Source organism: Macadamia integrifolia, chromosome 4 (assembly GCF_013358625.1).
Source record: "Macadamia integrifolia cultivar HAES 741 chromosome 4, SCU_Mint_v3, whole genome shotgun sequence".
Taxonomy (NCBI): domain Eukaryota; kingdom Viridiplantae; phylum Streptophyta; class Magnoliopsida; order Proteales; family Proteaceae; genus Macadamia; species Macadamia integrifolia.
The window spans coordinates 23,961,911-23,984,995 of NC_056560.1; the positions used below are offsets into that span (position 1 = coordinate 23,961,911).

The 23,085-nt window shown below is 36.9% G+C and overlaps 1 protein-coding gene across 3 annotated transcripts in view; it reads right to left on the reverse strand.

Annotated features, from left to right (window-relative positions):
• The window catches only part of LOC122075979 (pumilio homolog 5), a 30,996-nt gene extending 17,278 nt beyond the window's left edge, over positions 1–13,718 (reverse strand). Inside the window, exons 1-5 of one of the 3 annotated variants that reach the window (XM_042641217.1) lie at positions 13,385–13,718; positions 9,645–10,287; positions 7,919–9,309; positions 7,659–7,800; positions 7,451–7,558 (exon numbers count right to left, since the gene is read on the reverse strand). In XM_042641217.1, coding sequence (XP_042497151.1) covers positions 7,451–7,558; positions 7,659–7,800; positions 7,919–9,309; positions 9,645–10,286 — 2,283 coding nt within the window. In that variant the 5' untranslated portion in view covers position 10,287; positions 13,385–13,718. Of the gene's footprint in view, positions 1–7,450; positions 7,559–7,658; positions 7,801–7,918; positions 9,310–9,644; positions 10,359–13,384 lie in introns of all 3 variants that reach the window. The other 2 variants (XM_042641218.1, XM_042641216.1) reach the window with 2 other exon arrangements.
• Between the last annotated feature and the right edge of the window lie 9,367 nt (positions 13,719–23,085).

The window sequence follows — 23,085 nt, forward strand, 5'->3', positions numbered from 1 at the left end:
TTTTTTTTTTTCTTCTTCTTCTGCTCTGCAACTACGGTGTGTTTTTTCTTCTTCTTCTATTCTACAACTACGGTGAGTCGGTGAGTATTTTCTTTTCTTTTTTTTGTTCTTCTCGGTTTTCTCTTCTTCTTCTGTTCTGCTGTTCTGCTGTTCTGCTGTTCTGCTGTTCTGCTGTTCTACAACTAAGGGTAGTTTTCTTCGTTCTTCTTCTTCTCGCTTCTTTCTTCTTCTTGTTCTTCTGTTCTGCACTTCTGCAACTGGAGATTTCAGTGAACTCTCAGCGCAGGTTTGATCAGGCCTTGCTCTCTTAATCGAAGGTCCCTTTTGGGGAGCGAAATAAAGCCCCCAAAGCTTAGGTTAATCTGGTCTCTGCGCTGCTACCTGTGGTACTCGAACTGCTGTCCAGACTAAGGTCTTCAATGGCTGGCGCAGGGTTGTTAACTGTAAATTTTCTGCAATTTTCGGTCAAAACAACTGAAAATGGCAGAGATACACCAAATTGACCAAATTTTTAAACTGAAGAATTTCACAAGCCTTCTTTCTTCTTCTTCTCACTTCTTCTTCTTTCTTCTTCTTCTTCTATTCTGCACTTCTGCAACTTCTGATGCGATACTTTTCTTTTCTTCTTCATTTTTTTTTATCCTTCATTTTCTTGAAATCAATATGCCCTATTTTGATTTCAATTTTTTATTTTGTTTGCTAGTTCTCAGCTCTAGTTTAGTCAGTGTTTTCAAAAGCCTAAAGCAAATCAATCACCTATTGTCTTTCTTCAACATTATTCTATTTTGTCTAATGTGTAAATGTGTAGAATTGTATTTGTAGACAAATTTTCATCTACTCATCTATGGAAATAGTTGATGGTAGCAGCGGAGGTGAAAATACAAGTACTGTACAGTCAACGATTGATCCAAGCAAGGATCCAAAAAGGAGAGCTAAATCAAATGATCCTGGATGGAAATATGGGAATTGGCCTGACGTATCAGACAGAAATTGGATCATGTGTACCCTTTGTGGGAAGAATGTCAAGGGAGGAATAAAACGATTGAAGAAACATCTTATTGGTGGCTATGGAGATGTAGCCAATTGTGCGAAAACAACGGAAGCAATTGCTAAAGAGATGAGAAATGCAATCTTGAAGAACCAGAGGAAGACGAACCTTGATTGTTTGGATGATTTAGATGTTAGTGATGAACCTACAGAAATAACGGGACCACAACAGAATATAGTATCCAATTTGGGGGTCTCATGTCCTATCCCTAGCTCTGGGACAACTTCAAGAAGAAATAAAGCTATCATTCAAGCATAATCCAAACAACAAGTAAGAGGTCCCATGGATAAGCATGTGAGGACTCCTGAAGAAGTGGTTGCAGATAGGCGGGATAAAGGTCCATCTCAAACAACAATGGAGAACTGTGTAAGAGGAGAAGAAGAAAGAGATAAACTTCGTTCTTACTTTGCAAGGTGGGCTTATGAGAACAGTGTTCCATTTAATGCTTTGAAGTTAAGAAGTTTTGAGGAATTTGTAGAGGCTATTGGTCAATAAGGACAGGTTTCAAGCCACCTTCAATTCATGACTATAGGGGCCTCTATTGAAGTCTGAAAAGGATAAAATTGATGAGTTAAAGGTGAAGTATCAAGGATATTGGAGGAAATATGGGTGCACACTCATTCAAATGGGTAGACACAGAAGAGAGGAAGGCACCTAATTAATTTTCTTGTCAACTGTCCAGAGGTGACTTTTTTTTTGGAGTCTATGGATGCATCTAACCAATCACAAACAGCTGAAATGTTATTTAAGCTACTTGATAGTAAGGTTGAAGAGATTGGTAAAGATTATGTGGTTCAATTAGTCTCTGATAATGCTACCAACTATGTTGCAGCAGGTAGACTACTAATGGAGAAAAAGAAGAGGTTGTTTTGGAGTTCATGTGCAGCTCATTGCATAGACCTTATGATGGAGGAAATAGGCAAATTGTGCTCCTATATGTTTGTTATATTGAAGGCAGGAAATTAACTGCATTCATCTACAAGCACACTTGCCTTCTTGAAGCTATGAGGCAAAAAACAGGGGAAAACTTAGTGAGGGCTAGAGTGACTAGATTTGCCTCTTCCTTTTTAACACTCCAGAGCTTATACAAGCACAAAGAATCTTTGAAAAAATTATTTGTTGAAGATGAAAAGTCCCGTTCTAAGCTTACATCTACAGAGGCAGTGAAGAAAGCTTCTGAGACTATGTTTGCTACAACAATCTGGAATGGTGTGATGGATTGTATAAGAGCATCACAGCCTCTTCTTCAACTCTTAAGGATTGTAGATGGTGATGAATTGTCTGTTATGCCTGAAATATATATGGCAATACAAGTGGTAAAGAAGAACATCAAAAAAAAAATTGGAAACAATGAAAGGAAATGGAAGAAAATCATAGCGATTGTTGATCACCGTTGTGAGACTATGATGAATGGACCAATATATTTAGCTGCCTTTTTCCTCAATCCAAACAAGTTCTTTAAGGCAATAGCAGATAATCCAAATAATGAATTGGACTTAGCTCAAAAAGCAAGTGATGCCTTCAATGATGTTCTTGTAAGGTTGGTATCTGATGAGACCTTGCAAGATAAGATCATTCTCCAGATTGACAAGTATACCACTGCTCAAGAATGTTTTTCAAAGGACATGGCGATTAGACAAAGGGACAAGTTAAATCCTAGTAAGTATATTTCCTTTTAAAGTTCTAATTAGTTTAGAACTTTGTATGTTGATTTTTTACTTAACCTTTTTTTTTATATTATATATTTATAGTCTCTTAGTGGTCTCGACATGGAAGTACTGCTCCTGACCTTTCAAAGCTTGCATTGCGCATACTTGATCTTCGTTGCTCATCTTCTAGTTGTGAGCGTAATTGGAGCACATTTGAATTTGTGAGTATTGAGTTCTAAGTACATGTACGTCACTTAATATGGTTTTATTGAAGATAAATAGATAACCTCATACTATTAATGTTTTTCAGATTCACACCAAAAAGAAGAACAAGCTAGAGCATCAACGGTTAAATGATCTTGTCTACATTTAGTATAATCGCCGACTTCAAGCAAGGTTCTAAGAAAGAAAAGAACAATACAGAAACTACAATCCATTGTTGCTTAATGAGCTTAATTGGAGTAGTGAGTGGATGATTGGTGAATCAGAGGAAGAATTAGTTCATCCTGAGAATGATCTCACTTGGAGAGATATTGATAGAGCACTTGGGGCATCTTCATCATATCAAGGCCACAATAGACCAAGGAGAGTTCCAGCATCTGCCAGTGGAACCAATCTTTGCTATACCCGGCATGGTAGGAGGGTTGAGCTTGAGAATTTTAGATGAAGAAGTGGATGAAATGAGTGAAGAGGATATTCGTGATGATGAAAACACTGAGGACGATTATGGCATAGCTCCAAATGATGCAAGCCAGCAACAGAATGCAGAAGAAGAAGAAGATTTTAATTTAATTACTGATTTGGATTGAAAGTCTTTGAGTCTTTGAACTTTGAAGTATTTTGAGTCTTTGAACTTTAAAGTTTTTTGAGTCCTTGAACTTTTAAGTATTTGACTTTCATTGTTTACTAAATTTTTAGCATTTTAGTTTATTTTATGTTTTTTCTTCATTGAAGTTTTTTAGAATGATTAAGAATCCCCAGGTTAGTCACTTCTCATCCATTTAATTTGGCATCTCGATTTTTACTTTCGATGTGTTTTAATTCTAAGTTCTTAATTACTTCTTTGACAGCAGTAGAAATAGTGGATGACCTTAGGGCTTAGGCACTCATTCTGGCATCATAGAGGTAAGTATAATAAATACTTGTATATTTTATGTCTTCTTTTCTTTATATTTATAATTTTGTTTCATAATTATGTATTTATATTATATGTTAATATATAATGATGATTGATGATTGATGATTGATGAAGATGAACTTAATTTATTCACTTTATTGATTTGTTTTCTTGATGAATATCTTACATTGGTATGAATATGAACCTTTAATATTTGTTTAGCATATGAGTAATAGGATTCAACTAGGATTTGAGCCAAATAAATTGGTTTTATAAAAAAAATTACACAGGAACGCTTTAGTCAATAAGGCGACACTTCATGCCCACCTTATTGCTAAGGCGCTCCGAAAGACCGAAAAAACACCTCCGTTGCCTTACCGCCTTAAAAACTATGGAAGCCCAAGTGGTTCCTTCTATATTATTACATTGCTCTCAGCCATCTCAGGTAAGAGATCTGTTCTCCACTTCATTCTGTTTTTGAAATCCCAGATTTCCTCCACATCGACCTTCACTGTTCAGGCCAACCAGCCACCTGATGGCTGTCATCTCTTAGTCGAGTGTCATACCAAGTAAGAGGATGGTTCGATCCAAATTCTAGGGTAATCAGACCTGGGAATTGAAAGTTATAAGAAATCTCCCTATTCTGGTCGATTTCAGCTTACTCAGTTTTCTGCTCAGAATACTGAATCGGCTGTTCTGGAAAGTTTGTTTATTATTTCAGGTGTGGTTCTCTTATTGATTCAGTTTACTCTTTGATGAATTAAGTCCTTAAATCCCTGATTCCCATCTCAGTTACAGGACTTCTGAAATACTGAGATCGATTGGAGTGGTCTTTGTTTATTTACTCCAGTTTAGTTATTATTCTGCTGCTGAACTATTTGGTGTTTGAATGGTTGTTCCATGATACGTATCCTGCAATTTTGGGCCTAGGTTGAGTTGTCAATCCTAGTCCTACATTACCTCTGCTTTCTCACACAATTTACACATAATTCTCATACTCCAGCATTTTCTAATAACCTTATCCATCATCAAAATCTTTTTCAAAACAGCCGTTCACATGAAGAAACAAATACATGTACAGACCATCTATTCCAAACAATTTCATAGTAAAAGACCCTATCACCTCCATAGTGTATAATCTTGAAGACAGATTTCAGAAAAAATCAGCCGCTCCTCCCTCTTCCCACCCCCACCCCCTTCTCATCCTCCCCAACTGTCTTGCCAATTTCCAACACCCTCATCGGGTCCACTACTCTTCCTACTCCCAAATCATTCAAGTTTCCCCTAAAATTAGTTACCTGCATCAATCCCCTCCATCTGCTCATCCACCTTCACATCTTGATTCCGAGCTATCAAGTACAAATCTGGAAAGAACTATTTTAGAGACCCCACCAACACCGTTGATCATGCCAAAACTTCACCCTCCTCCTATCCCACCCCCACCCCCACCCCCACCCCCAAAATTCAAACCCCCTTCTCTGAATTTTGAGAGATTGTGTATACTCTTCCACACTCCCATTCAATACATGCCATATGCCCTAATCAACTCCCACCCAACCCCCCCACCCAAAAAAAAAAAAAAAAACTTAGGGTTCGTTTGATAATGTTTCAAGAAACGCATTTCTATGTCAAGAAACGCGTTTCTGTGTCCAGAAACGGAACAAAAAGCGTTTGATAAAACTGTTTCGTTTCACTTGTTTTCATAAATTGAAATTGAAATTACTACCGACTTCCAGAAACATGACTTATCAAACACCTTCAATTCCGTTTCTATTTCTAGAAACGGAAATTTATGTTTCTGCCGTTTCTGTTCAAACGGACCCTTAGCTTCTACATCTGCTCCCATACACCCCTTCCTCGTCTCCCAATCTCCACAGCCATTGCTCTAACATGCCACATCCATACCTTTCATCCTTCACCTGCCTTACCACCCAGCCCTCCGTGCTCTATGCCATGCATACCTTCTCTCCACTCCACTATGTGATATCTCCAGCTATCATTCCTTACCAGACCACAGGAAATCATGCTATAACTTATCCAAGTTGTTCGATACCGGAGTCAGCACAAAGAACAAGGAAAGGAAATACACCAATATGTTACAAAGAGGGCTCTTTATAGTTGAGTTTCCCTCAATATTTTGTATTCCAACCAAATTCTTAGAATTACCCACTCAGTTCAGTAAATTATACCACAGATTCAGGAGGGAAAATTAGATTCCAGACAAATGACTTAAACAGAAGAAAAGGAAATATATATATATATATATATATATATTTCTATCTATGGGACATAAGTTGCAAAGCAGCAATAGAGAACAATCAACAAACCAGAAAATAAAAACAGAAGCACTGTAGAAAACGAACGCTGACAAAATTTAGTTGGGAAAAGGCTGAGTCGTTGTTGTAGTAAATGAACTTAGAAATAATTATCCCTAACACCCAGCAACTTAAAGCAAAAAAATTAAAAAGGAAAAAAGAGATGCTGCAGCTAGTAATACTATATGAAAAGAAAAAATTGAAGAATCAAAATCTTGGTCACCCACCAAATATGGAGTTCTTTTTTTTCCTCAGCTATCTTTCTCTCAGCCATCTAGCTGGAATGTTTCTCCTCCCATCTAACTCCTCTCAACTCCTCAATAGGTAAAATTAGGCTGAAAATGGTCCAGTATGTCAAATTGACAATACAATTGGAAGTATCATTCAACTATTTCTTGTCAGTGTTTCTCTGTTTATGGTTTCTCAGTCAACTTATAACACACAATATAAGGCAGATTACTATGAGTAGTGGGTTGTAGTCAAAGTTCAAGATGGCACAAGCACCGCATAATTATGCCCCCTAACTAGTCATTGTACATGATTCAAAAAATTACAAATAAATACTTGTTATGTCAAAATAAAAACAAACAAATAAGCTCAGCCTTATCCCAACAATGGGGTCGGCTAAAAGGGATCCGTGAAAAAACAAAGTAGGGAAAACTGAGGTCCAAACAGAAAAGAAGAAAAAAGTAAATAAGAAAAAGCAATGGCAAAGGGAAATGGCAGAGAGATGAAAGATGAAAATAAGAGGAAAGAAGCACAGCCCAGCAAGATAGGAGAAACTCAGCTAAATGGGATCCGCTACATGGATCCTTGCTCTCCAATATGCTCTATCCAATGTCATAGTTGTGCCAAGCAATGACACAGAGAAATGGCAGAGAGATGAAAGATGAAAGATGAAAGTAAGAGAAAAGAAGCACAGCCCAATAAGATAGGAGAAACTCAGCTAAACAGGATCGGCTACATGGATCCTTGCTCTCCAATATGCTCCATCCAAGGTCATACTAGGCACAACTTATCAAGTCAAATTATTAACATGAAAAAATCCCAAGACAGAATCATAGTTGTCAAGGCATCTAGGCACCCCAAGGCGTTAGAAGGGGCTTTGACACGAGGCAACCAAGAAGCCTGGACATCTGGGCGACACCTTGACAACTACGGTACTAAGAATTCTGAAAGAAAAAGGTTTTCAGATAGAAGAATCTATCACTTCATCATATGAAGTAATCATGCCACAAAAATATGGATGTCAAAAGAAGCTAGATAGCAAATACCACACAAGATAGCAGAAAGACATCAATATAAACAAGGTTTATCTTGCCTTCTGGATAACACGACAGCCATACATCTGAAGACTTAAAGGCAATATATGACCGGTAAGTTGATTTGCAAGTTCTTTTCTCTGTTCAGGGCTTCCATGCTCGAAAAACTGAAAGAAATATAATGTATTACACAATCAAAAGTATTCAATCGCAAGATACCAAAAATGTCACTCCAGTTAATAAAGTGTAGATTAACAGGGATCATACCTTTTGAATGACATAATTCCCAAAGACATCAATCATCAATTTTGAAGCATGTGGAAGAACTTCTTTAAAAACAGATATCTTTTCCTCAACACTACAAGTTTCTAACTTCTGTTGAATAAACCGACTCCCATGTTGATCAGAACTGAGGTAAAACACACACACAAGGTAATTATTTCTATAGATAGGAAATTGTATTGCAATAAAATCAGTTAAATGAAAAGGAAAAAACTAAACCAAATCACTAATATACAAAAGTTTGCCTGAATTCAACAATGCGTCCGGCAATGTCAGATAGTTCAAATCTCCGGGCTTTACTGGATTTCAGCTCTTCAAGGAAAGAATATGTCTTTGGGTCATCAAACCTCTCAGCTCCTCTTTGTCCTCGCCATCCAGAATACACCCCTGGATTTCTACTAGAACCCACTGGAAATCTCATTTCATTTCTCCCCCCTGGTAGACTAGTCCCACCCATTGGGGATCCTGGCATTACCGGACTAGCAAGCGGTGAGGTTGGGAATTGCATCAAGACACCCATGCCAGGAGGGCTACTATATAAATTTGGACTACTGATTCCCCCTTTTCTTGGGCTTGGGATGGTTACACCTGCACTTCTTGGATACTGGGAATTCTGATCTGCTGGATAAGCAACTGCTGGAGAGGCTTTTTGTGAATCAAAGGTATCCATCTGGGTCCTCATGATCCTAGATGCCAATGGATATGCATCATCAGACGAATGCTGAATGTACTGCATATAAAGAGGATCAAAAGGCGGCTGTATCGCTAACCCATAATACTTGTACAGATGTTGCAAATCAACTCCAGGACCAATGCTTCCCCCAGTAGAAACACTAGCAGGTCGAGCACTAAAGCTAGGACCAGCCGTACCATCAAAAGCCATTGGAATAGCACTCTGGGGAGGGTATCCAGCTACAAATGGAGGAAGAAGAGCAGTATTTAAAGCATATCCGCCTACACCATATTGTGGAGCAAATAATCCTGATGGTTGCAAGTTAGGGTAAAACGGATTTCCTGAAGCCATATAGGCTGTTGCTGTTGCATATAGGGGAGGTATGATTCCAGAAGACTGGAGTGCCAGCTGTCCCTCAACTGCTGAAAATTTGGAGTGACCAAGAGAAAATTGGTCACTACCAATGTATTGACGATGCATTCCTTGAGAGATCATCTGGGATTGGCCACCCTGAACTTGTGATGCAGTGCCTCGTTGAGGGCGCAAATTATGGTTCTGTGAATTATTTGGTTGAGGATGTTGCCATTCTTGTCGATTCCTGTGATCTGAATTTGGCAGGCTGGATATATCAAGAGCTTTAAATTCAGATTCAATACTGATAATATCTGGATCAGTCATGCCAGTAATTAGGACATCATCTTCCAAATTGGTATCTACACTACTTGACCCTCCTATCTGGCTGGGATGAGGGCTTCCCATCCCGTGAGAAGATGATGAGCTCAGAACAGGAGCAGAAGAAGAATCACCATTTGAAATTGTTCCATCCAGTAATTTTGATGTATTATTGGGTGGATCATGTAAAGAGGTGACAAGGGCATCATGATCGACTCCTTCCTCTGTGGCTGCATGGCTTGAGGAACGAGACTGGTTATATACAGGAGATGGAGTGCGAGGGAAGTCTTCCTGCAAGATGCAAATAAAAGAAAGTCCATCAGTTCATATATTCAGTAGAAACACAAAACACAGAAACCCTAAACCCATTTAGTAGTTACTCCCAGTCACCAGCCATTTTAGAAGAACTACAGCTGCATACAACTAGTGAGAGTGAAATTCTATACACAAAAAGAGATCCAGAGTCCTAACTTAATGAACAGTCTAAAATTCAAATAACCAAGCAGAGCAATTAACAAGGAACACATGAAGCAAGTTTGATCTTATCTCATTGATACAACACAGAATATTACCACATCCAGAGTAAAAGCAATGTGGAATAAAGGTTTTCGATTTAAGTTCCACACCTGGATAAGATCAACCAGACTCTTGTGGCGGCCTGCCAAAGAACTTGACTGCTGTCCAGGAAAAAGACTACTCCTTTCTGCCCAATCACCAGACACCTGCCGGGGTGACCTATCATCCTCTGGCTCCTCCTTATGGGTAGAAAGAGTACCTCGAGACAGTTTTACGGATTCGTCGCCGCTGTCATCTAATGAAGTCAATCTCCATTTATTTCCAAAACCACCCATATGATGCACCAAACGGCGATTTTCCCGTGAGATAAGAGGAGGAGGAAGTCTGGGATTCAAGTTCACGTTGGAGCAGTAGTATGCCAAATAGGCTGGATCTGCACGGAGTTGCTCCTCAGACTCACAGTTTTCAAGAGCGCTCTTCAAACTTGCCAAGCTTGTATCCAGACTAGAGTTCTGAGCTATAAGGTTTCCCATGGCTGCGAAAGATCCCTCCATGCTTGGAGGTGCACTACCACTCCGATTAGGGACTGCGTCCCTCCCAGTTCCATGAAACCTCTGACCATTCAACAGCAAGCCCAACTCTTCTGCTGCCATACTGTGTGAAGATGAAGCAAATGTAGCAGCCTCCTTGGAAGAGGACCAGTTTCTAGCTCCAGTAGATTCAACCAGTCTCACAGGACTCTCAGTTGCCATCCTATTCAAGGAATGGCAAATGCCTTTTCTGTTAATGATGGATTTCAGGCATTCTTCTGAGAATTGAATCAACTGTTTCATTAATCAATCCCTTAATAAATGTGATGAACAAAACTACAGCCAGTTTAACACAATAGACTTTTTTTTTTTGGTAGAAAGTTTTACACAATAGACTAATAGAAAGAGAATGAGAAATCCACCAAAGAAAAGACCAGGCTGCACACAAGAAAGCATGATAAAAAGAAGTGATCACATTAAGAAAAACATATAATGTAGACACAAGATCCCAGCCGACTAATCTACGCTCCAATAACACATCAGTTAGCACGTTGATGAGGAGTGCTCACAGGTAACAAAACCAGGATATCTCACATCCAGAACTCATTATAAAATAGAAATTTATCTCTAGAATGTAATATTTTTCCTACATCAACAAAGTCATTACAATAATAAATATTATTTTTATGATAGGCAAAATTCATTTGAATGGCCCATTAAGAAAAACTTTCTTTACGGTCCACCCACATTGTGCCACGTGTGCAGATAATTTGGCAATTCCAACCATTGGATAGACAGGAGATGTTCTTGATTAGCCAAATGTCAAATTTTAGAGCTTAATTCAATCACAGGTATTGGCATGCATCCCCATGTATATCCTAGTACACCTACATTACCCCAACTCTACTATGCACTCTCACATAGTCCTGGATTTTCAAAGCTCCATTTTGCTACTTGGCAATCTCTAATTGGGCTAAAACTTGACAAGTGAACAAGGGACCATGGGATATACTTGTGCATAAAAATGGGTCCCATCTGATCTGCTGAGTGGCAAATATTTTGGCTGTTTAGGAAAATCTTCAATAAAGGCCTTGTAGAAAACATTTGATTATCATAATAACAATGGTAATATAATAATTAATAATAATAATAATAATATGTTTAAGACTAAAGCAAAAACTGTTTGTTATATGAGCCAGTTCACATCCAGATATACCCTAAATCCAGTATTGTTCTTCTGCTCATGGTTAGAGCCCGGTGGTCTGCAACTAGCATACCCCCGAAGTGGAAGCTCATGCTGGCTGAAACTGGGTCATCATCAACGGCACCACAACTCAACCACCAAAAGAGAAGAGACTAGCTTTTAGACCTAAGTTTTATATGTTTGCTCCTCTTCCATTTAATAAGGGTGCAGACCATTGAAACGTTATAAATTTACACTGCACCAACAAATGTTGCAGGCAAGATTTCTTTTCTATTGTCTTTTGGTACTCTCGCAGGCAAGATTACTGTTCTGATGACGGCTCCCACTGATCATGTTCCATCAAAGAGATTCTTTGAGAACAACCAGTTCAACAACCCACCCCCAAAGGACAACATAAAATTACGTTGGAAATTCCAGAGTACAAACACTTACTGTAGAAAACCCTTCTACAGCCCTCCAAAGACAACATGTGCATGCATTAAAAAAATTCCCTCAGGTATCTTAAATTTATAAGTGGTACACATGGGATTTTACTATTGTTACATGACTCCCATTGCAAAGCCTTGTAACACAAAAAATTTCCCATTGTAATGGAAATATAATAAAATAAGGATATATGCTACTCAAATTTAAAGCTAGACTAGCAACATCAAATCCTTTGGGGTGAATTGCCAATCATAACTCATAACTTGATGCTAGAAACAATATGGCATGTTATCCATTGACGGTGTTAGTTCTCATGCAAATGCACATGCAAGACCTAATAGAAATACCTTATGCAACATGAAAATGACCAAATATTGCATAAAAATGAAAAATAAATATTCATGCCATTGGCCAACTAAACCAGAATATCAAACTTCAATCTGAATCTCCCCAGACTGTGTGAATGCACACATATAAATTACCTACAAAAAACCAATAGAAAACTGGAGACAAAGTATTGATATTATAAGTAGACAAATATCAAGCTGCGCTGAACTGGTCAACGAAGAACTTCCAAAAGCAGTAGTCAACATTCTGGAGAACTTTTGAAACTCACCACTTCTGCAACCTCTCTTCCCCATCGATTTCAACAGCTAAGCCCTGACAAGCTGCTTTTCGGTGGCTCCACATACAACTCTAGCAAGCTGTGAAAAGTCTACACCTACGGATTCCTTCAAGCCCCTTCTTATTTTCAAGTTTTTATTCTTTTGGTAGTCTTTTTATTTATTTCCCTTTCCTTTTTTTCTTTTTTTCTTCCTCTTTTTTTTTTTTTTTTGGGGGGGGGGGGGTATGGGTGGGTCATGTATGACTGACTACTAATTAGTTCATTAATAATTTACATCATTTTTATACACCAAGAAGTGATCCTAGTTATTATGTGAAAATGTTCAACGTTCTGATGCTTTCTATCACCAGAACAGGAGGAATTGCAGATTATCTTTTACAGACCTAGTCATCTCTAATAGAAGTAAAATGACTTCGATAAGGGATTGCTATGCCACCTGTCCTTATAATGGGCATCCTCCGTTGCTAATCTTACGGTAGGTCAGAGAGGCCTGGGAAATGGTTGGATTCTCAAATATCAAATGGCCATTCCACATCTCATTCACGAACATTCTCAAGCACGAAAATAAAAATTTTTAAATTCTACTTTTACAAACACACACACACACAAAAAAAAAAAAAAAAAAAAAAAACAATGATTTTTCATCCAAATCAACCGAAAACAGGAGCTACATTCCAACACAATATCTTCCAAATACATCAATCCTTCACAGTAACCTCTTCCAGTGCTTAGAAACAGAACTCAAACAGATATCATTTACACCCAAACCTCATGATACATGTATCAAAAAAATCAAAACTTACAAAAACCTACTCTTTCCTTTCTCCAAAGAAATAAATTATCCAAACATCAATAAAACCCAGAGCAAAGATTGAAAAGAAGGAGCATCTCTACCCATATGTACATACTTAAAAACACCAGAATAGGTGAAAAACTAATCAATCAATCATTCAATCCCAGAAATACTACAAAAATCGCATGAACTCGACAAAAGATACAACTCCACTGTTAAACCCTAAGTATACGTTTCTTTCAGTAACTATGGCCAAAAATGATGATTCTTACCAGCTATCCGAGGCGACAGAGAAACCCTAGGGTTCCTTTTTCATATAAAGACGAAGCTTCAAAGAAATCTGGAATTCAAATTTGTTGAACAAAGGAGATTTCTCCACTTGGAAACAGAAAATGTCGCTTGTGAAACAATCTCAACTCTCAAACCCGTCAGGCGTCAGGTTCTGAAGAAAGAATCAATAATATTAAAATAGGAAAGGTCAAATGACGATAATTTCCTCAATCCATTTTGGAATTGCGAATTTGTTTTTTTAAGTTTACAAACTCTGAAAGCTTCAAAGTGGAGGTAGAATCGTAAAATCATGGAGATAGCTAGGGTTAACAGTTGTTCTTTCATTTTTAACTACTCCTTTTCTATTATTCTATGCTTCTACTTGTTTGACTTGGAAGTTGGAACCGAGAGGCGATTATGGATGATCGCTGCTGCATCAATTCTTATGCTTCATCTCCTTCTGCGCTGTTGGATCTGAATCAAACTTTGTTACATGTGTCATCCAACTAAAATCTAGTGAAAATTACCTCATTACCCACTTTTGGGTTTCCGTTTACTAAACTATCCACTTAAAGTTTCAATTAATGAAAATACCCAAAATCATGTTTGGGTTTATAAAATTACCCAAAATAGTGGTTCTCTTTCATTTTCACACACACTATCAAGTATTTTTAATAACCAAACTTTAAGTGGGTAGTTTTGTAAATCAAAACCTGATTTTGGGTGTTTTTGATTTTGTAAAATGAAACCCAAAAATGAATAACTATGTAATTTTCCTTAAAATCTAACTACTTTGAAGTTTGATCATGAGATTTTTTTTTTTTTTCCGTAGATGATCATTAGAACTTGAAAACCATGGTTGGTAATCTTGTATTGGTATCAGTGAATTTCTCGGATCATATTGGCATCGGTCAAGAGTCCAGACCAATCCCAAGCAAGTTTTAAAACTTGAGATTGGTCTCAACTGATACAGGTCAGGATCACCTTGGATCATATTGTATCAGGAGTACACATCTTCTATAGTGAGTGGTGAGTGTCGAACGACTTAGAGCATCTAGCCACCCAATGTTCATTGCACTAGTGCAGCGGCTGTGGACGATTTTCGCACATGTATAAGATGAATTTACCTTCTTTTTTTTTTAATAAATCACTTTTATTACTTTTCACCCTTGAGCCGTACCATTATATCGGTATTAGTCGGATCTATCTCGACTAATACCGATTCAATCCAATTCGACTAATTCTAATTGATCCAATCCGAATTTTAAATCATAATCCAGAGTCTTATTTGGTATATCAAGTACCAATCTACCAGTATGACGGTATGACCTAAGGGGCAAATTGGATTGGTTTCCAATTTTCCATTAAAGACCAACCCAAATCGGAGAACCGAGATTCCAAACTAGACTTTCTAATATATTTTGTTCTATGGGTGTCACGCCCTAATTTTAGTAAAACTATATGTAAAGAAAAAAAAAAAATAGAAGATTTCTAAAAAGGTAATGCAGGGCTAATGGAAACACTAGTAGAATAATCAATAGTAACGGGATGATCATATATTTTGTCCCCCCATCCACTATATTTGGGTGTATGTTTACGTTGCCTTTTAGTCTTCTCCCCCCCCCCCCCCACCCTTCCTTCAAATGAATAAATAAATAATGAAACAGGACCAAAAAGGGGTCGGTCCAAACAGTTTTAATGTTTATTGGCTGGGCCTCAAATTTATATCTATAACTACAAACATATAACAATGTCCATTCATATCAGTTTTATCCAATTCCATTTGGTCAGTTTCATGTGGTCTTATCGGTCAATCAAGTAAGTTTCATGATCTATCAGTTTTTAAAAATCCAAAACTCAAACCAAACTGATAAAGAATTCGATCTAATTTTTTCAGTCCACATTCTATTTCGACACATACTATGGTGAAAAGTTTCATATACGATCGTGTAAACATGATCAACACCTCAATCGTTGAATAAAAATACTCGATTCTCATGCACCACCTATATGATAACTGACCTCTTAATGATAAATATTGATCTCTTTAATATTAAATATTGGATAAGAATAATCCTGCACAATGTATGATTTCAAGAAGACTAGAATGCATGCCTAATACCTTCAACACCTTACCCACTAGGATAAATTCTTGTTAATAGTATGGTAAGACTTTTTTAGCCATAAGCAATATATTATTACTTGGTAATGTAGTTTATACTTTTTTTAAGCAAATGCTACTCATTACAATATTATTCTTTTAGAATAGCATATAAGTTAACTATATATCTTCAAGGTCATGCCATCAAGAAGGAAGTTAGAGGCAAAAAATGCCTACAAAATTATTTTTTGGGTGGAGATGGTTGATAGTGGGTATTGTTTTGGGTAGTTTTATAATACTCATATGTGTTTTGAATAATTTAGTTAAATAAAAGATTGCGTGAGTAATTTGGTATATTCAAACTTAGGGCCGTTTGATTTTGCTTTTAGAAACATGTTTTTTAATTTTTCTGTGCTCATAAATGGAAAAGCACCCTAAAAATCGTTTGACTTTTTTGTTTCGTTTCGCTTGTTTTTCGAAATAGAAAATTATGTCTAGAAACAAGAATGGAGAAACAAGTCAATTTCTAGAAACAATAATGGATAAACAAAATCTGTGGAAAACCTGATACCTCACTCGACCTACCACAATCCCAAGTCATTGTTGAAACTTCTTTCTACCCATAAGCGGCGACTTCAATTTGGTTCTGCAAATATCACAATCCTTGATTGTCTTCATCCTTCTGAAGCTCATCTCCATGAAACATACATGCAACTCCAACATTGTGCATTCACTTGTGAGTTGCATACCTGCAATGTTGTGCCTTCACTCGTGTCTTGAACCCGATAGTACCCCCTATTGCACTGTTGAAAACGTTTATAGAAACAAAAAATTCAAACATTTTTTTGCAATTTCAAAACCGTTTCTTAGCACAAAAATGGAAAATCCGTTTGTTGTTAAACACAGGAACAACATAAACAAAACCAAATGGGCTCCTAATTTGAGTAATCTTGTAATTTTCCCTTTTAATTTCACTAAGTCAAGTATCGGAGAGATATTATGTTGTTGGCTATCTATAAACCTTTGTCGATAACTCTCTCCATTCTATTGTTCATCTTCTTTCTATTTCTAAAGTAAGCACAACATAGTCATTTTATTCGATCAATCATTAGCTCCTCAATGATGCTTTTTTCTCAATTACTTGGGAGTGCATTAAATTTTCTTTGTGGAATTATTTGCTTTCCTCACATGGATCAAGTTAGCTAAAGAGAATCATAACCATTACCTATGGATAGAGTAGGACTTGCGTTAGTTGTAGTATCTGTGTTGTTTCAATATGTTCCTTAGTATTTTCGTAATGATGGAATCATTTAAAACAGTTTTTATTGTCCATATCACTATTTATTGGAGGATATCTCACTGATATAGAGAGTTAGCATTGAAATTGATCTGCTAAGTCAAGAAAGGAGCAATTTCTCATGTTTCTCATTACTAGACAAATTATCCTTTCTTTTTTTTTTTGTCTCTCTTACTATATAAGCTAGGTTTCTCATAATAGACCCAGTATAGATTTGTGGACTAGTAGATGTATCATATGGTTTTAATGAAGATATCTTCCAATGATCATATTGAAGGTGGATTCTTAGCTCAAAGTTTTGAGGTTTTGTTGTCTCGATGGTAATATTGAAGGTGGAGTTCAAGCGAGATTTGTATTTTGTTTTTTATAGTTAGTTATGCTTGGACGTTAATCATGTATACATCTTTGTCATATATAAATATATTATTTTATTGACTTAAAAAAAAAAAAAAATAATAAAAAAAAAGAGAAGAAGATCTTCAGCCACTTTTCTTTGATCTCTAGTAGACTTTTGGGACTCTTTCTACCAAAAAAAGAAAGGAAAAAAAAAGGTAGACGTCTGGGACAAAGATGGCTCAAATTTTTTGGGCCCGTATATGGTAGCACCAATGGTCATATGGGACATTGATCAAAGTTTCCATCAATTGCAGTGCTTGTTAAAAAATAATGGATTCTAGATGAATGGCCAAGTGTAGTTGTCAAAGAGACCGAATTGATTTTAAATCAGTGGTGTCAAGATGGTGAAAATGAAGACTAAGGTTATTTTTTATATGATTTTTGGACCTTGTTTATGTGAAATTGTAATGAATTTCAATTTCAATAGAAATCCTAAAAGAGCTGCCTAGTTATTTGATATTTCGCCTATTTGGAAGAAATCCATTTCAACTATTTCACACTCAACATTTTAATAAATATATGTTTCTAATGAGGTTGCACAGGGAGAGGCTAAGTCGTCTATAATATTTAGTATTATTTTTTCGAGAAATAAAATTAATTAATAATAAGTACAATAACAATTGTAAATAACATGTAAAATATTATATTTAATTCCCTCAATTTTAACGTCGCACAATGGATTTTTGTGATAAAAAATAAATACGGAATGATTCATGAAGATCGATAAGCATACACGACAAACACTATAAAATACACGTTTTAGGCATACCTGAATCCATGGTTGAAGAATAATAATTCCTCAACATCTTATTGTATGCTCCTTGTACAACACGATCAATGTTGGTTTGGTCTACCCTATTTCCCTTTTGCTTTTGATTGTTAGCTTCACTTAATGGGTCAGTGATAACTATATATAGGGGTGAGGATAGGGACCAACCCTGCAATAAAATTAGGGTTTTCTCCCCATTAAGGAAACAATACCTTAGGTCCACACACAGTAATAAATATTTCATACCATTAAGGTGTGCTAATAGAATCCAATATCTCCATAGAGATCACTTACCAATAATATTAGATTATTTATGCTTACTCCATCTTTAATCAACACCACTAAATCGATTTTGGAAACAAATCTTTGACTATGCTAGACCACCTAATAGGAAATCTTACAATCTCCCACTTGGGCAGCATATGTCACAAGTTTTAGATTTTAAAATTTATTTAAAACGACTCTCCGATTTAGATAACCTGAATGTGGCCACAAACAAAACAGTGTCGAATGGAGTGCACCTTAAACCAAATGCCTTGGTCCGAATGAGAATTACAAACACCCAACCGTATTGATCATCACATTTAAAGCGATATGAGACCACACACGTCAAAGTGCTCATAATATCACTGACTTGGGCTGAACAGTATGAAAGTGTGGTATGGAAATAACATTCTATAGTGATCATCATGTCTATTTCTAAATTGGTCCTGGCTCGAAAACCAAATGAGCCCTATGAGACAGATATCGAAGGTCTCATTAATTACAAGCGTCTCCTAAACGCTTAAGCTTCAATCAAAGAAGCTCATTGGGACTGGGTCCGGATGTCCCACAACACTAGCACTAGACCTCAATCAAACGAGGCTTTACTAGCGACTGGATGTATGTGTATTGACTGGAACCTCAGATACCGAATGAGGTAAATACACCACATATAACCTCAATTTTCTATATGAGGCAAATAGATAAATGTATACACATAAACAAATGGCCATAAAAAATCAAATGCAAACATATTGAGCAAAACTCCCACTAATAAAATGCATCAAAAAAACTAACAAGTCCCATATTAGTGACATGCTCTTGAAAGACTTTTGGAGTCAAGCCCTTAGTAAGAGGATCTGTAATCATGTTTTCTGTAGCAATCTGCTCCATTGTAATCTGTGACTCTTGAATTTTCTCTCTGACAAAAAAATACTTGATGTCAATGTGTTTAGAGCCTGAAGTACTTTTACTGTTATGAGAGAAACGTACCGCAGCGGAGTTGTCACAGAACATCCTTAATGGTTTAGATATAGAGTCAATAATCTGTAGCCCTGAAATAAAATTCCTTAACCATAAAGCTTGAATAGTGGCTTCATAACACGCCACATACTCAGCTTACATAGTAGAAGATGCAGTGAGTGTCTGCTTGACACTCTTCCAAGATATAGCCCCACCTGTCATCACAAAAACATATCCAGAAGTAGACTTGAGGTATCTAGGCATCCAGCAAAATCTGCATCAGTGTAACTGACTACATCAAGTGAATCGGTTATTCTATAAGTAAGCATAAAATCCTTAGTGCCCTGCAAATATCTCATGACTTTCTTAGCAGCTACCCAATGCGCTTCACCAGGGTTGCTCAAATATCTCCCAAGTACACTAACAACATAGGCAATGTCAGGCCGTGTATAAACTTGAGCATACATCAAACTACCAACAGCAGATGCATAAGGTATGTTCTTCATCTGATTACACTCCAATTATGTCTGTGGACATTGAGACTTGCCAAATTTGTCCCCTTTTACAACTAGAGCCTTATTAGGGGAACATGCTAACATATTAAACCTTTTTAATATCCTCTCAATGTAACCTTTCTGAGACAAACCAAGAATGCCATAAGTCCTATCACGATGAATCTCAATGCCCAAAACATAAGAGGCCTCACCAAGATCCTTCACATCAAAGTGACTTGATAATAATCGTTTTGTCTCATGCAAAAGATCAACATTATTGCTGGCAATAAGAATATCATCAACATAAAGCACAAGGAAAATGAACTTACTCCCACTGATCTTCAGATAAATACATTGGTCCACAAGATTTTCTTTGAAACCACAAGAAGTGATAACTTCATCGAACTTAATATACCACTGTCTAGATGTCTGTTTCAAACCATAAATAGATTTCTTAAGTTTGCACACAAGGTGCTCTGTATCAGCTTGCCTGAAGCCAAGGGGTTGTTGCATGTAAACATCCTCTTCAAGATCTCCATTTATGAAAGCTGTTTTGACATCCATCTGATGAAGTTCCAAATCAAAATGTGCAACTAAAGCCATGATGATTTTGAAAGAATCTTTTGTTGAGACGAGTGAGAATGTTTCCTTGTAATCTATGCCCTCTCTCTGGCTAAATCCTTTTGCTACAAGTCTGGCCTTGTAACGCTCAATTTCACCTTTAGAGTTCCGTTTGGTCTTGAAAATCCATTTACAATCAATCGGTCTGCATCCTTTTGATAATTCAACCAAATTCCAAACATCATTAACAGACATAAAACTCAATTTATCTTGCATGACAAACATCCACATTGATGAATTGGGATCATTGGCAGTCTGGTCAAAACTGATTGGATTTGAATCCAAAGTAATATCAAACTCATGTTCTTGTAAATAAACAACATAGTCATCAGATATGGCAGGCCTACGAGTTCTCTCTGATTTCCTCAAGGGAACATCAACAACAATATGGTCCTGAATCTCATCAATAACAGGGGGTGCAGGCTCAACCACTATAGGTTGCACAAGTTCGTGAGTGGGGACATTCTCTTGTTCAATGTGAGGCTGTAATACAGTAGATGGCAGTGTCACAGGCATAGGTACAAGAACATGTTCCTCCTCAAAAACAAAGTTACGTGGTTGAGCAGACTGAAAATCTAAATCATCCTAAAAAAAAACTGCCTGATTTGATTCCACTACTCTAGTAGAATGTGTAGAACCACTAATGGTCCTTGGATCAAGCTTCCTCATCTGAGGATTGTAAGGTCTCACCTCTGCAGCACATCCCCATATATGAAAATGAGATAAATTTGACTTCTTACCAGTCCATAATTCATAGGGAGTTCTGGGAACAGACTTGCTAGGCACTTTATTTAAAATATATACTGTTGTTTTCAAAGCATCACCCCATAAAAAAGCAGGTAAAGTTGAATTACTTATCATGCTTCTCACCATATCCATAAGGGTACGGTTTCTCCTTTCAGCCACCCCATTCTGCTCAGGTGAACCAGGCATAGTGTACTGAGCGTCAATACCACATTCTTGTGAGAATCTGGCAAATGGTCCAGGGTTACGTCCAGTTTCATCATATCTACCATAAAACTCTCCACCTCGATCAGATCTCACACTTTTTATCTTCTTTTCCCTTTTAAGTTCTACCTCTGCTTTAAAAACTTTGAAAGCATCTAAGGATTCAGATTTTTCTTGAATAAGGTAAATAAAACCAAAACGGGAAAAATCATCTATGAAAGTAATAAAATATTTGTGTCCATCCATGGTAGTAGGAGTGAATGGACCACAAATATCAGTATGAATCAGCTCCAATGCTTCACCCTTCCTGGTTGCACCTTTCTTTTTAGCTCTAGTGTGTTTCCCCTTAATGCAATCAATACAAATTCCAAAATCTGAAAAATCCAATTGAGGAAGTGTACCATCCTTAATCAATCGTTCTATCATCTGTTTAGAAATATGTCATAAACGTTTATGCCACAACATAGAAGAGTTTTCATCAAATCTAGCACGTTTAGGATTTGTAACCACATAATTTATAACAGAAAAACTGTTGGCATATTTGGAAGAACTAATATCCAAATCAAAGAGAACCAAAATAGAGAGTAAGTTTTCCATTGCCAATATTAAAAGTGTAACCACAACTGTCAAGTTTAGATACCGAAACAAGTTTTCGTCTAAACGACGGTATATAAACCACATCATTCAAATTCAAAACAAAACCAGTGGATAAAAGTAATATAACTACTCCTATAAATTCAACTTTGGTCTTCTCTCCATTTCCTATGTAGATCATCATCTCTCCCTCACTTGGTTTCCTCCTGCTTCTTAATTCCTGCAAATAATTAGTGATGTGAATAGTTGCTCCAGTATCAATCCACCACGAATCAGGGGAAACATCTACAAGATTGGATTCAAGACACACTAGAGCTAAAGATGTACCTTTATTTTCAAGCCATTTCTTATAGCCATAGCAATCTGTCTTCATATGTCCATCCTTTTTGCAGAATAAACATTTTCCCTTAAAAGTCTTAGTCTTTGGTTTCAGATTCTGATCGGTTTTCTGTTATATTTTTCCTGATTTTTCTTGCTTGTTACCTTTCTAATTTTATTGAATTTCTTCTTACCCCCATTATTGGAAACAAAATAAGCAGAGTTAAATTTTTCCTTCTTATTTCTTTCCTCTTCCTGTACTAATATGGAAGTCATGTCCTCAAGATTCCACTCCAATTTTTGTGCATTATAGGAGGTCTTAAGAGTATCAAACAATGATGGAAGTGATTGCATAATTTGCCATACAAGGAAAGAATCAGATATCTTTACTTCCATCTCGCCCAACGTGGCAGCATAATTGGTCATTTTCATAATGTGATCACGTACTCCACTTGTGCCATCATATCGAGTGGATGAGAACCACTCTAAATATGTTCCCTTCTCAGCCTTATCAAATTTGGTAAACTTTGCATTAACAGCTGCAAGAAAATCCTTAGCATTTTCTTTCGAAGGCACACTTTTCTTAATGGTCTTGTCCATCGTATGCTTCATAACAATCAGGGCACAATCTGTTGGACTCCTCCCACTTTTCATAAAAGTGTTTTTGCAGTAGCATCACTCTCAGTTGTGGGTTCGGGGGGTTTATCAGTTCTCAGGGCATAATCGAGTCTCATGATTGCAAGAGACACAGTAAGAAAGTCTATCCACTCCTCAAAATTGGAACCATTTAGGACTTTGATGGAAGATAATTAGGAAGTCATAGCTGGCAATAATAATTACCAAAATTTTACCAAAACATACAATATGCAATAACCAAAAGCATATCAACATCCCAATAATATAATGAAAACTGACTAATTAGGGCTTATTAATCAGATTTA